This window comes from Macaca thibetana, chromosome 1 (assembly GCF_024542745.1).
Source record: "Macaca thibetana thibetana isolate TM-01 chromosome 1, ASM2454274v1, whole genome shotgun sequence".
Classification (NCBI taxonomy): domain Eukaryota; kingdom Metazoa; phylum Chordata; class Mammalia; order Primates; family Cercopithecidae; genus Macaca; species Macaca thibetana.
In genome coordinates, this window is record NC_065578.1 from 156,720,573 (window position 1) to 156,733,918 (window position 13,346).

Genomic DNA, 13,346 nt, shown 5'->3' on the forward strand with positions numbered 1-13,346 from the left:
TACTAATATAGCTCCAAATCCACTGACCTCTGCCCTTCAGCTCCCAGAATGTCTCTTCCTTAAATGTTTCCTACGCCTCTCACCTGTTGGAATTGGACCAGATCTTCAAGATCCAAATTAAATTCTCAGCCTCTGGGAAGCCAGCCAACCCTGCAATCCTGGACTCTAATGACCCTAGCCTCTACTTAGAACCACACTAATCTGCAGCTTTCATATGACAAGGAATACACTTCTTCATTCTATGACTTGCCATGTCATATCACCCCAACCAGACTACCTTCTCACCCTTCTTTACATCCCTCAGCATTAGGCCTTGCTCACAGTAGGCACTTAATAAATTTCAGTTGACTGACTGATGCCACAAGTACAGATTCCAGCCTCTCAGGAAATAAAGCACTTAGGCTGAATACTGACCTAAGTCAAGTGGGTAGATGAGGCCAGTGAAGCCTTTTGTTTTGCTCACTCTATGGCCAAAGGGAGGCTGGGAGTTTTCCCAGGCTGGTGCACTGTCTCTATTTATATAACTGTTCTGTAGGTTCTTTGTGCCAATGAGTGAGGGTCTGAGTCACAATATGCCCCTGGCTCCTCTACACCTCTAGCCAACCAGGCAGATTCAGAAGAGGTTTTCCAGAGTCTTGACTATCTACATACCTGTAGGGGAACAGCCAGAAACCAAGCAGTTAGCGAAGAAGCAATATCTGGCAAGGTTAGGTAAATGAGATTTGAATATTTCATCCTGTTCCAAGGAGAATACCAGTAAGTAGAGGAAGCACATTATTTTGCTCACAATGGGGACAAAGCAGGCTTTCCATGGCTTCTGATGAGTTCTGCGGCCACGCTGGGCTCCCCTGGCCATTTCTGGGTTATATAAATGTTTGATGAATAATCTCTCAGGGGAAATCAAATTTTTGTAAGAATTTAATGACAGCCCATCCAGATGTATGATGACTTGAGTTGATAGCTCATTAACCCTTTCCCAACTGATATCCTCACCCAGAGACTCCAGAAGGCCTGGAAAGGAAAAATGGCTGTTTCACAATACCCACTTCAAGTTCCCACAGAAGAGAAAAAGAACTGTCCTTAATGACATTTCTTACTGAAACAGCCAAGTTCCCTCATGTCTGATTTGGGTGCACACGGTGTCACAGACCTTCTATACATGTACACGGCACTTACAACACTCCAGCTATGCATGAAGACAACGCCCTGTTCTTCATTCATCCATCTGCTCTTGGGTTGAGAGAGCCAGAAGAATATGGGGGAGCAAAAGTACATTCCAGTGAGCCTACCATTCTTAAATGCTATCAATTGAGCTCAGAACGTCTTTTTGGCTTGAAGTCAAGGTTTCCCTAGTGTGGCAGAAGCCTCAACTGGATTCCTACAGTCTGAAGTTTAAATCTTACACTATACTATAAAAAGAATTCGGAGGCTAGTCCTTGGTCAATGTAATGGCATCGACAAAAATAACTTCTTTTCACTTATCCTCAATGCCTTATGCACATATTTGGCTTCAAAACCAATAGGAAGGAGGCAGAAGGGTGTACATGACACAGATGGCAATAGACTGAAACAGGATTCATCCCATGTCTTAAAGCAAGTAATGGATAATGTTAAGATCAGGATGCCAATATCCCAGGCTCCTCACTTAGTCCTGCTCTAACTGCATCCTTTTGGCCCTTTTTATTGCATAGATCAGCAAGAAAAAGTAAGAAACTACTGATACATGCAAAAACATGGATGAAATTAATCATGCTGGGCAAAAGATGCCAGACACAAAAAAGGATAATCCCATCTTTATGAAGTTCTACAATGGGCAAAACTAATTTATGGTGAAAGAAATCGTAACAGTGGTTGCCTTGGGGTGGGGGACTGACTGGGAAGAGACAAGAGAAACCTTCTGAGGCAATGGAAATATATCTATTATCAAAATATTTATTCTATATCTTGATGTAGGTCACAAAGATGTACAAATTTGTCAAAACTCTTGAAACTGTAACACTTAAGTTTAGTTACTGTATGTAAATTATACTTCAAAACAATATTGAAAGGTACAAAAAGAAAAACCAATCTTAGCTTAGATGATCATCCTCCTCTTTCTATTCCTTTCTTCCTTCAGTAAACACACTATGTGCTCAGCTATATATTAAGCACTGGAGGCTACTAAGGTAAAGAAAACTCTTGGTTCCTGCTCTCACAGAACTTAACAGAGGAGACTGAGATCTTTCTCTGCTCATAGTACAACGGCTCACAAGCACGTTTTTTACTCCCAACTCACAGTAAGAAACACATTGTCTATTGTCACACCGCCCCCATAGGATGTACAAGTGTGTACATACACATCTAACATAAAAGTTTCACATAATCTTACCAATAGATTATTAGATGTACTCTAATATTTTCTTTCTTATTCTAGTCTCATCTATTCATTTGAAACCACAGATTAAACCAAAAAAAAGTGATTTCCTGCTTTCCCTAAGGGATCTCACCGATGGTTTGAAAAATGTTGTCTTACAGTCTATGAATACTAGAGTTAGTGCAAGAACTACTATATTCCATTTTTTACCCCTGATACTGAGCACGTGGCTTCTCCCTAAATAAATATTTACTGAACGTTTATAGAGCAGAACAATACAACTTTAAAAAAAATAATGAATGTGTCCTCATCCCAGGAAAAACAACAAAAACCCAACCAACCAACAAAATAAAACAAGACACAACCAAAACAGCAGCAAAGAAACATGAGAAACTTTATTACTACCTATGTAGCCTCTTGATCCCGGTGATAGACCCACACCCTGCCAAGTACTAAGGCAGCCTCTTTTTCAATGGCATGTCACACCACATCCTGTGAAATCAGGCTCTTAACAGACTTTTTTTTTCTTTTAATGATGAAAACAAGGTACAAAATACCTTGCTTCTTGGACTGATTTTAAAACACTTGCTTATACCTGATGGAGAATCTATGGATTGCAAAGGTTGTGGCTGATACAGCAGTAGCCCCTCCCTTCCCCTGAGATCAGCATTTTGGTGAAAAAGGTTGGGAAGTTGCCTTGAGTACAAAAAAAGAGAAGAGGGCTAACCAACAGTAGAGGTGTGGCAGACAACACAGTCTGAATTTTTACCAAATGCGAGATAAATAGCAGAAATTGTGCACAAGAAAGAATAGATTCTCTTCCTCATGCTGAGAACAGGCCTCTCTCCCAACAATGAGGAGCTCCAACCCTGAGGAGAAGAAAGGATCTTGTTTAGGGCTTTGACCTCCATTGAAGGACAGTGTTCAGATTGTCATCAACAAGCAGAGAGAGCAAAGAGATACCAGAACAGGGAGCAAGGCTCCACTAACCCAGCAAGACAATGACACCTAGGGCATTAAGTGGCTGAAATCAACTGAACCAAAAATCCTCAGCTAAAGGGAGACAGGAATCTGTATTTCAGAGAAGTTCCCCGAGCAACTCTTACGTGAGGCCAGATTTCAATACCAGGGAATTAGTCCAGTTCTTCAGTTGGCTAGAGGAGGTTGGGAGTCGGGTAGGAAACAAAGCTGGGTTCCACAACAATTCAGTGACAAGCCTAGATGACCCAGGTAGTGATATAACAGCAAGACTTGGACCCAAACCCCATATGATGCTGTGAGGTGTGGCAGGTTTGCTTGTGGAGAAACCAAGGCAGGAAAGCATGAGTGGTCTGGCCAAAGTTTTGCAAAGCCCAACTGCTGCCACCAAGACCCTGAAATAAATGGCAGGCCTCAGAGACAAGATACACTTGAAGCCCCAGAGACTGGGTTGCTAAATTGGCTGGCTCCAGATGCCTCACTTTGATGACTGGAAGGAGAGGTGAGAAAGGGTGTAATTACAGAGCTTCACTTAGGTGTGGCTCAGGACCTGGGCCAGATTGGAGTCTGTAGGTGAGAAGGTTTATAAGACTCAACTGTAAGGGGAAGCAGCAAGAAAAACAAGGCCAAGAATACCTCACAGGCAAAAAACAAAAAGCTTATCCCTGGGCTTGCCCCTTGCAAAACACATGTGCCTATTAACCGCTTTCCTCAATCACCTTTGAAAAAATTTGCCAGATGTCAGGGGGAGCTGGATACCTTTCTGACAGGACCCTAATTTGCAGCATAACCTTGGACAGGTGAGTCTCGTAGTCCTCTGGACCCTGAGCTTCCCTATCCAGCAACTGGAGACAGCAATGCTTACCCATAATGGTGACGTGACAATCAAATGAGATAACACTGAGAAACCTTAAATGCTATACAAATGTAAGGTATGGCATTGTAACTCTAGTTAAATTCTTGCCACTCACTTCTGTGCAAGAGAAGCTGATGTAAGAAAGTATTTCCTAGGCCGGGTGCAGTGGCTCACAGCTGTAATCCCAGCACTTTGGGAAGCTGAGGCAGGTGGATTACCTGAGGTCAGGTCACCTGAGGTGAGGAGTTCGAGATCAGCCTCGCCAACATGGTGAAATCCTGTCTCTACTAAAAATACAAAAATTAGCTGGGCATGGTGATGCATGCCTGTAGTCCCAGTTATTGGGGAGGCTGAGGTAGGAGAATAGCTTGAACCTGGGAGGCGGAGGTTGCGGTGAGCCAAGATTGGGCCACTGCGCTCCAGCCTGGGGGACAAAAAAAGGAAGAAAGTATTTCCTGGCAGATAGACGAGCGTAGTGGTTATGAGCCTGGGTTGAGTCATCAGGCCTAGGTGCAAATTTTGCCTCTGTCATTTGTTAACTGACTCTGAGTAAGTCATCTAAACTCTCTGTTAATCTGTAAAAATACAGATAATAATGCCTTCCTCCCAGAATTCCAGTTAGGATTGAATGAGATAAGTGTGAAGTATTTCACTTGGTGCTTGGCAAGCACCCTGATGGATCATGGCTGCTGTCTTCATAATTGTTCTCAAAATGCACCAGATTCCTGAACAATAGTATCAGGGAATGTCTGACGAGGATTCTGAAACCAGAAAAGAGGTGCCCTCAGGCCCTCAGCTTTAAGCACTTACATCAATAAGGTCAGATAGGTCATGGATGTAGTACTTGAAGACAGATGCATTGGTCGCTTCCAAAGCCAGTAAGTACTCATTCCGGGCTTTGATGGCCTTCAGCTTATTCTCCGTGTACTTGGCTTGGCGCTGAAAAGGCAACAGAAGTTCACTTTTACTTTTTTTTTTTTAAGGGGGGATTGTTCTCTAAAAGATAAAAGTACAGTGTACTCAAGAACTACAATTGTGCTGCTACTCCCTATGCGCATCTGCCTTAAATTGGGTTCTAATTCTGTTTAATGAGATTCAAGGGCACAATGTAGATCAATTCAGGAAAGGTTAATGAGGCTCCCTACTTAAGATGCGTGCTCCACTTTGATTCTATCTTCAAATATCATTCCTCATTCTTGCAATGCCACTCTGAAGAAGGTACCACTACTCTTGCCCCTGAACACCTGATACCTGAAACCAAATCCTGGATCTAGTCACCCCCAACCCCTCCAAAGCAATAGGATATTGAGCTCTATTTGGAAAATGGATTGGGAAAGGTGACTACTGTTTCTTGCTGCTAGAGGCTAAAAACTTGGAGCCCACGTGCCCAGTTCTCCCTATTTATACCTAGTATTCCCTCCAGGGCACAGAGCAAGGCCTCATTTTTAGTCACTAGGCACTAAAAGAACCCAGAGCTTCCTTGTCTGCTCTTCCCAGAGCCTATTTGGAAATTCCTATCATCCATGCCTTACCGAATGTTGCTTCCCAGCATCTATAGCTGTGGGAGCATACGTACCTTCTCCTTCATCTTCTCAATCTTCTTCACTGAGCTCCTCCGGACATGTTTCTCCTCAATGCGAACGTTGGCCGTGGAGTCAGGGGAGCGTGGGGTCTGCCGGTCCTCCTGCTTTACCGATTTACCAATTTGCTTCTCCTCCTGCTTCTCCGCCTCCTTTAGTTTGCTCTGAGCACTGATGCTGTCGGCATTGTACATGTGATATGTCTTCATGACCTGCAAGACATCGCCCACCCCCACCCCCGAGGTCAAGCCAAGGGGGTCAATACTCTGCTTTACAGACTCAGCGACTCAGCTCGAGCTCTCCCCCATGAAGTAATATCCTCACACCCCTAAGGGAAAAATTCAGAAGTGTTTGGTTCAGCAAACACAGATTAAAGACCACTCCAAAGCACAGGAAAGCAGTATTCGAAATGAGCCAACATTTCCTCTCATTGAAATAACTTCATGTCTATCCATCATGTATTATTTACTTCGATTCATTATCATTTGTAATCATTTCTCTTTAATATTGGCCAGGTGATTTCTATCACTTAGTCACCTCGTAATACCGAGTAGATGGGAAACACCACCACCCCTCTCAGGCCCCAAGGGCAAAGCCTTCCTGGGCTGGTCAGGAACCCTGAAGAGGGCAGTGCAGCCTATGGAGTACTGCCTATGCTTTCTGTTACCTTTCAGATATAAAATAGGGAAGAGGAAAAGCTTCCAAAAGCTCTTTCTACTGGCCTGGCATTCTGGGGATCTGTCTGTTCTGCTTTATCCAGATCAAACACCCTCTCACAGCAACTAGAGCAGCAGCAGCAATTACAATGCCAGTTATCATTTACTGAACACTTAGTATATTCCTGGCTTTATGCCAAGTACCACACACACATTTTCTCATTTCATCCTTAGGGCAATTCCACAATCTAGACAACAACCCTATGAAGACTGTAAGCCTTCATAGCAATTCAGGTAAGAGTCTGGGAAGGAATAAAATCCATATGAAGTATAACTGGAATTGCCACAGGAAGGAAGTAGTATAAAAGGTGAAGGATGATTTTCCATCAAGACAACCATTTAGGAGTTCAATCCTTTCTCTTAACAGGGAAGCCAGGAAGCCTAGAACTCAAGCTTGTTTCCAATCCTACTAAACATACTACTTTCAGCCACCCGGTGCCTGCTGTACTCTGTGGGGAGCTTTCTGTTTCCATACCAGGGAGTTCAACAGTGTTGAAAGTGTGATGCCTTAAGATTTCTTTGAGAGGGAGAATTAGAGTAGAAGTTGGTGGATGTATGTATATGTGTGTGTGTGTGTGTGTGTGTGCGCGCGCGCACGCATGTGTGTGTGTAACAGAGGAGTGCCAAGGTACAATATTATTATTAATATCTACCACTTAATAAACATTGTGTGCCATGGGCTTTAGGTACATTACCTCATTTAATCCTTACAATAACTCTGTGAAAGAAAATGTTATTATTTCTATTTCTAAAGATAAGGAAATAAGGCTCAAAGAGATTAACTGTCACACCCAAGGTCATACAAAATGTCGGAATCAGGATTCAAACTCAGGTCTGTCAGACTCCAAAGACCACATTCTTAGCCACTAAGCAACACTGACTCTCCTCTGGATAGGACTGGACCTGAACCGGTTGGGAGGAAAGGTTAAGTATGGTCAAGATATTCTTGAAAAGAGAAATTGGTTCCATTTATGAACTTGAGTTAGAACAGTGTCTCAACTTGGGGCTATTTTGGCCTCCAGGGGAAATGTGGCAGTGTCTAGAAATATTTTTGATTGTCACAACTTGGGGATTACTACTGGCATCTACTAGGTAGAGGTCAGGGATGCTGCTGAACATCCCATGCACAGGACAGCCCCCAAAACAACTAATTATCTGGCCCAAATGTCAATGGTGCTGAGGTTGAGAAAACCTAGCTTAGAAAGACTTTGTGAGTAGACTAATCTAGCCCCTACGATCAGCTGGAGGCAAACAAAGGAATAAAGAATATTGGGATACTGACAAAGTCAAAGTACATTAGAGTCTAAATTATGTCTCATTTTGAATGCAGAATGTTTTAAATTAGCTTCACCTTTTTCTGAACCTAACACTACTTCCCATAAATTTTACCAGGATAATACTCTTCATATTTTCTATACAGAAGAAATAATATTTAACAACCAATGGCATTTAAAAGCCTTTCTAAGTAATTCAAACAGACCCCCAGCTTTCCAGGTTAACTAAGAAGTGGAAAAGAGGCATCTGTTATCCCAGATGAAGAAGTGTAGATAGCAGGCTCCTTTTTTTTCTCTTTTTCCACCTGAATCTGACCATGGGATTCAAAAGCTTAGTGAGCAGTTACAAAAGTGAGTGGTTTTTTTCTTTTTTAAAGTGATTTCCTATTTCATGAAGGTGCACGATAAAGAGAAAACGCTATGAATAAACATGAGATAAAAAAGAGGTCAAAGAATAGCGCTACCAAGTCAACAAATGAAGTAATAAAAATCAACAATTTACAATGTTCCTTTACCCTAAAAAACTTAAAGAACTTTCGTGTTAAAAGAGAGTAAAACACTACTTTGCCTAAGAAACTATACATTCTTCAGGGTAAGCTCTACTTCTTTTGTGTTTTCTTCTCACAGTGGAGAAATATGTCATATACACAATGGTGGTTTTACAAAGTGGTTGCCCAAATGACTGCATGACACAGTCTCTCTTCTGGGTAAATACTGGAGAAGCTTTATTAGTGCCTTTCAACTCAAGAGAAAACTGAGGTACCCAGAAGCTGAAGCCGAAACAACTGAAAAAAATAGGAAAGTCAAGACAGGACTTAGAAATTTATATAGATATACATATACATATTAAATATATGTTTATAAATATATATTTATAGTCAACATAGGACTTAGAGAAAGTCAAGATAGGACTTATATATAGCTATATACATATACATATGTAAATATATGTATATCTATATATCTATGTCTTAGACATACAGCTACACATATATGTATATATAGATATGTATACATATAGATATACATACTTCTATCTATATATAGTGAGGCAAATACAAACTATAGCAAAAAATTGAAAAGTCTACATTCTCAGTTCTGTGAGGAACATTCTACTTTACTTTGAAAAACTAAACACTGAAGTCATGTATTTAGCTCTGCTCCCTCTGACAGCCACACTAAAATAATAGGGAAAAAAAGGTTCTAAAATTATTGTCATTTAGGTATAAATTGAGAAAAACCAAAAGAATGGAAGCAGAAGCTGAAAAACAGGCAGGCAAGCAGTAACTGATCTACTTGAGTCCTAAACCAAAACTAGAGTAAACCAGGAAGCAGCCAGATTGATATCACAGAAGCCCGAAGAGAAATAAGTAGCAGTGGGATGAAGGTAGAGCTAAACACAAAATAAGCTATTGAAAATCTGAGAACAGTGAGATCCCAAGATCCCCTCTCCCACTGTAGCGGAATACTAGATGAGAGGTTTACTGTGTTAGAGAGGGTCCATGGACTAGGGGATACAAGGTTCAGCGGTAATAGGGGGATACTGAACTTCAACAGGAGGATTAGCTGAAGTCTATGTTAAATTTTGAGATGGTCCAGGCCTCTTCACAACTCAGCCCCCAGACATGAGTAGGAGATCAAAAGTGTGATCTCTTGGCAATCTGACCATCCAAGATAAGAGACCTAGAAATACTAAAGTTGGGGCTTCCACAAGGACACAGCCCAGTTAGAACACCCTACTGTGAAGGCCACAGCTGACATAGAATCTTTTAGTACCTCACTTTAAAGTGTGAACAGGCAGCTAAGGATAACCAGGCATTTAAAGGAAATGTCTAATATGAAAGACCAAGACCAAAACTAGCAATTTAGAAGAAATATTATACAACAAGAAGAAAAGTTTGAAAACAATATATCCATAATAGCCCTGGAGAGATAAATGAGAAATAAAATGATACTGCATCATGAAACAAAAGTTGGATGCAACAAAAAAGGGAACATGTAGAGAACAAAAAAAGAGTTCTTGGCAATTAAGATTCAACTCAAGTATCTCTTCAAGGAGCCTGACTTCATCCCTGTCCTCTGTGAAGACATGTAAATGAGTTCTTGTCACTTCATTTTCCACCTGATGCTTTACTTTTCTGTCTCTCCCAATTAAAACTAAACGCCTTGAGGTTAGAAACATCTTATTTGTTCTTGTCTCCCTAGTGCCTACTGCCAGGGTCAAATAGGCAAGCAGAGTTGAGGGACTATTAAGTGCCATGTTTCAAGGGAACAGGTGCTAAATACCAGTCTGAGGTAGCTCTGCCAGCACACAGCTGCTGCTCCAAGCCAAGGGGATATATATTTAGGAGGAGTATAGAAGCATAAGGCCTCTGGGATAATAACAGCCCCAGAGTGTCCTAAAGCCTCTTCTTTCTCAATTCTAGAGCCTCCTTGACTCTTCATACTCAGCCAATCCACACTGGCTTCAGTGCCTCCATGTATGCTACTTCCTGTGGGGGTTTGCTGGGTTTTCCAGACACGACCTCTGAGTACAACTGAGGCAAAGAATCCCAGAGTTCTTTGGGAAGCAGTGTGTTCTGACTTCAAAGGCATTCCCGGTGCATCCGTCAGAAAATGAAAACCGTTTATGCCATGGTTTATATACTAGCCAGCTCATTATCAGGGGAAAAACACGTGGAGAAGAATGCTTGCTAGGATTGCTCTCTGAATAGCAGCTGTGGGAAGCAGGCCCCGGCACAGAATGCCAAGTCAGGGAAATCAAAGGCCCTTCAAGCAGAAAACAGGAAGGTGCAGAGGGGCAGCTGGCCACTTACAGTGGTATTCTGGGCCCCCTGCCCAAAGGCATCTTTCTTTGGGAACACCTGGGTCCTGCTCCTTGGATCATCAAGGTACAAAGTTACTAAAATTACCAACCCTTGGATAACTAGTCCCCTAAAAAAGGGTATTAACGGGTATTAGGGGCAGATGTGAAGAGCACTGAAAAAACTGGATGGGTTTCTTATATGCTTGGTTTCCTTTTTCCAAGGATCCCAAATAAGTTCTATTACCTACAATGTCATTGAAACAAGAGGCCCTTCCCTGCCTTCCTGACAAGAAAATAATGGGAAAGCTCCTTACAAGAAACTCTCCCTTGTTCTCTTCTTGACTCCTCAAGAGTGTGCACACAGCAAGCAGCTTCCCAAAGCTAGCATGTAATGGTCCCAGCTTCCCACCTGATAAAACCACTCTCCCATGCAAAGTGACCAATTAACCTTTTTTAACCTAGAACTTTTCCAGTTTCAGTACTGACAATTTTATGTCCCAGGAAACTCTTCAGTACTAGGCAAAGAGGGACAGTTAGTCACCATAATCCCATGGTGCCTTATTCAGACCAGTCCTAAACTTATCTTAATCTCCAGAAGAAAAAATTCTATTCTCTGAACTTTCTTTTTTCTTTTTTTTTTTTTTTTGAGACAGAGTCTCACTCTGTCCCCCAGGCTGGAGGGCAGTGGTGCAATCTTGGCTCACTGCAAGCTCCGCCTCCCAGGTTCACGCCATTCTCCTGCCTCAGCCTCCCCAGTAGCTGGGACTACAGGCGCCCGCCACCACGCCCGGCTAATTTTTTTTGTATTTTTAGTAGAGATGGCGTTTCACCATGTTAGCCAGGATGGTCTCGATCTCCTGACCTCGTGATCCACCTGCCTCAGCCTCCTAAAGTGCCGGGATTACAGGCACGAGCCCGGCTCACTGGACTTTCTAATGGCCTACAGAATCTGGAAACCTATTTGATCCTTAGCTATAGTCTAGTATTTCAGGAAGTATAACTCACCCAACTACTCCACCCCCTAGGACATAGAAATACCAGTGCATGGAGAGTATGCAGACACCAAGGTCATAGAGGTTTGGGGTATCCCTCAAGTTCATACAGCTAGTAGTCAAGACAGGGTAGAATCTAGCTTGCTTAATTCAGGAGACTCTAGTCACTAGACCAGCATTTCTCAATCTTGGTATATTGACATTGTGGGTCAGATAATTCTTTTTTGTGGGGGCTGCCCTGTACACTGTAGGATTTCAGCTGCATCCCTGGCCTCTAGATCATTAGATGCCAGTAGCACCTTCTACTCCTCCAGTTGTAACAATCAAAAATGTCTGCAGACATTGCCAAATGTCCCCTTGGGGTAAAACTCCCTCTGCTTAAAACTCCATTTGGACCAGAATGTTTTGACTTCTCTGAAACTTTCTAGTGCCTCTACTCTTTTTTCCCTCTTTCCATTGCCTACTAGAGGAAAACATCACATTTTAATTTTGGCCTTTGACAGATTATGAAGGTATATTCCAGCTCATCTTATGACAGGGGATACCACACTCAGGCAATTCTCAGTTTGAACATCAATGGGAAGATGTTATGCTCTACGTTGACTGTGGCCTCACAATGGCCAGTAAAGTAGTTGGCCAATATTGGGCTGTCTTAAGTCTGCAGTCAGAGGTAGCAGCTCAGCCCTCTGCAGACCAGAGAAATAAGTTTCAAGGTTTTCTTCATCACTCGAACACAGCTTACGCCCTTTCACTTATTTTTTTCTTAAAGCACAACATATGAAGAGAGATAGGACCCTGGGTAAAAGCTAATAGATCCTTAGACATTAGTCTTCTTCTGCTGCCTTGAGTCCCACTAAAGAAGTGGCAAGGTTTGTTGGTTATCCAAACTACTCCTTCCCAGAAACAGCTGCAAATAGTAGAGGGTCAAAATGCTTACAGGAAAATAAAAGAATTTATATAGTGACTACATGTGTCATTTTCTATCTTAGGGAATTCTCTGCCAAGAGAAAGGAGTGATAGCTCTTCTTGGTGCTTAGAAAATGCTCTAAATGAGCAGAAGTAAAGCATTAAAAAGACAAGGTTCAGGAAACCCATCCAGTCTGAAAATGGTTCACATCGATGTGTTTCTATTTTTAAAAACTCTTAACTTCGTTTGAGAGAAATGAAAAGTTGGGAGCTGAACCAAAGGTACCATCTATCTATGCTTGGCCTCAGAGCAGAAGAGTCACAGAGTAGAAATTCAAAACAAACTGAACATCACTGGAGATAAGTCAGATGACTACTCTACCCTATTTACTTGCTTAACAGTTGCTATGACAAAATGGTCACACCTAGGTTTCTGGATCAGCAACATCTGATCCCATATGCCTATCATGCATGTCACCACTGCCTGTTCTGTGAATTTAAAAAAAAAAAAAAAAAGAAAGGAAAGGAAAGGAAGAAATGAAAAGAAAAGAAAAATGCAGCAAATAAGCAAGTAAACATTAGAAATCAGTATCACCTTCAAATAGGATGGAGAAATGCTGGAGAATGACACAGTAGGCTGGCACATCCAAGCTGGAGAAGGGGCCCCTGAAAGGCATTAGCTGTACAACTTAAGTATTCCCTGTATAACAACACGAATTTCCTTGGTGTGTATGTGTGTGAGTGTGTGTTTGTTTTCATTATAATTAGAAAAACATGGCTGGGGAACAACCACCACCACCACCACCACCTCTCTGCGCATGAATTAACACGCACCAGCCACAGGCATCATGTGCCTGAAGCACCAGTCATCTCAGAACAGATTGT

General features: G+C 42.0%; 1 protein-coding gene across 9 annotated transcripts in view; it reads right to left on the reverse strand.

The window, feature by feature from the left end:
* The window catches only part of SRGAP2 (SLIT-ROBO Rho GTPase activating protein 2), a 250,078-nt gene that overhangs the window by 65,759 nt on the left and 170,973 nt on the right, over positions 1–13,346 (reverse strand). For all 9 annotated transcript variants that reach the window (XM_050762753.1, XM_050762745.1, XM_050762815.1 and 6 more), the window contains 2 exons: positions 5,764–5,979; positions 4,998–5,126 (listed from right to left, as the gene is read on the reverse strand). In XM_050762753.1, the coding sequence (XP_050618710.1) occupies positions 4,998–5,126; positions 5,764–5,979 (345 nt within the window). The remainder of the gene's footprint in view (positions 1–4,997; positions 5,127–5,763; positions 5,980–13,346) is intronic.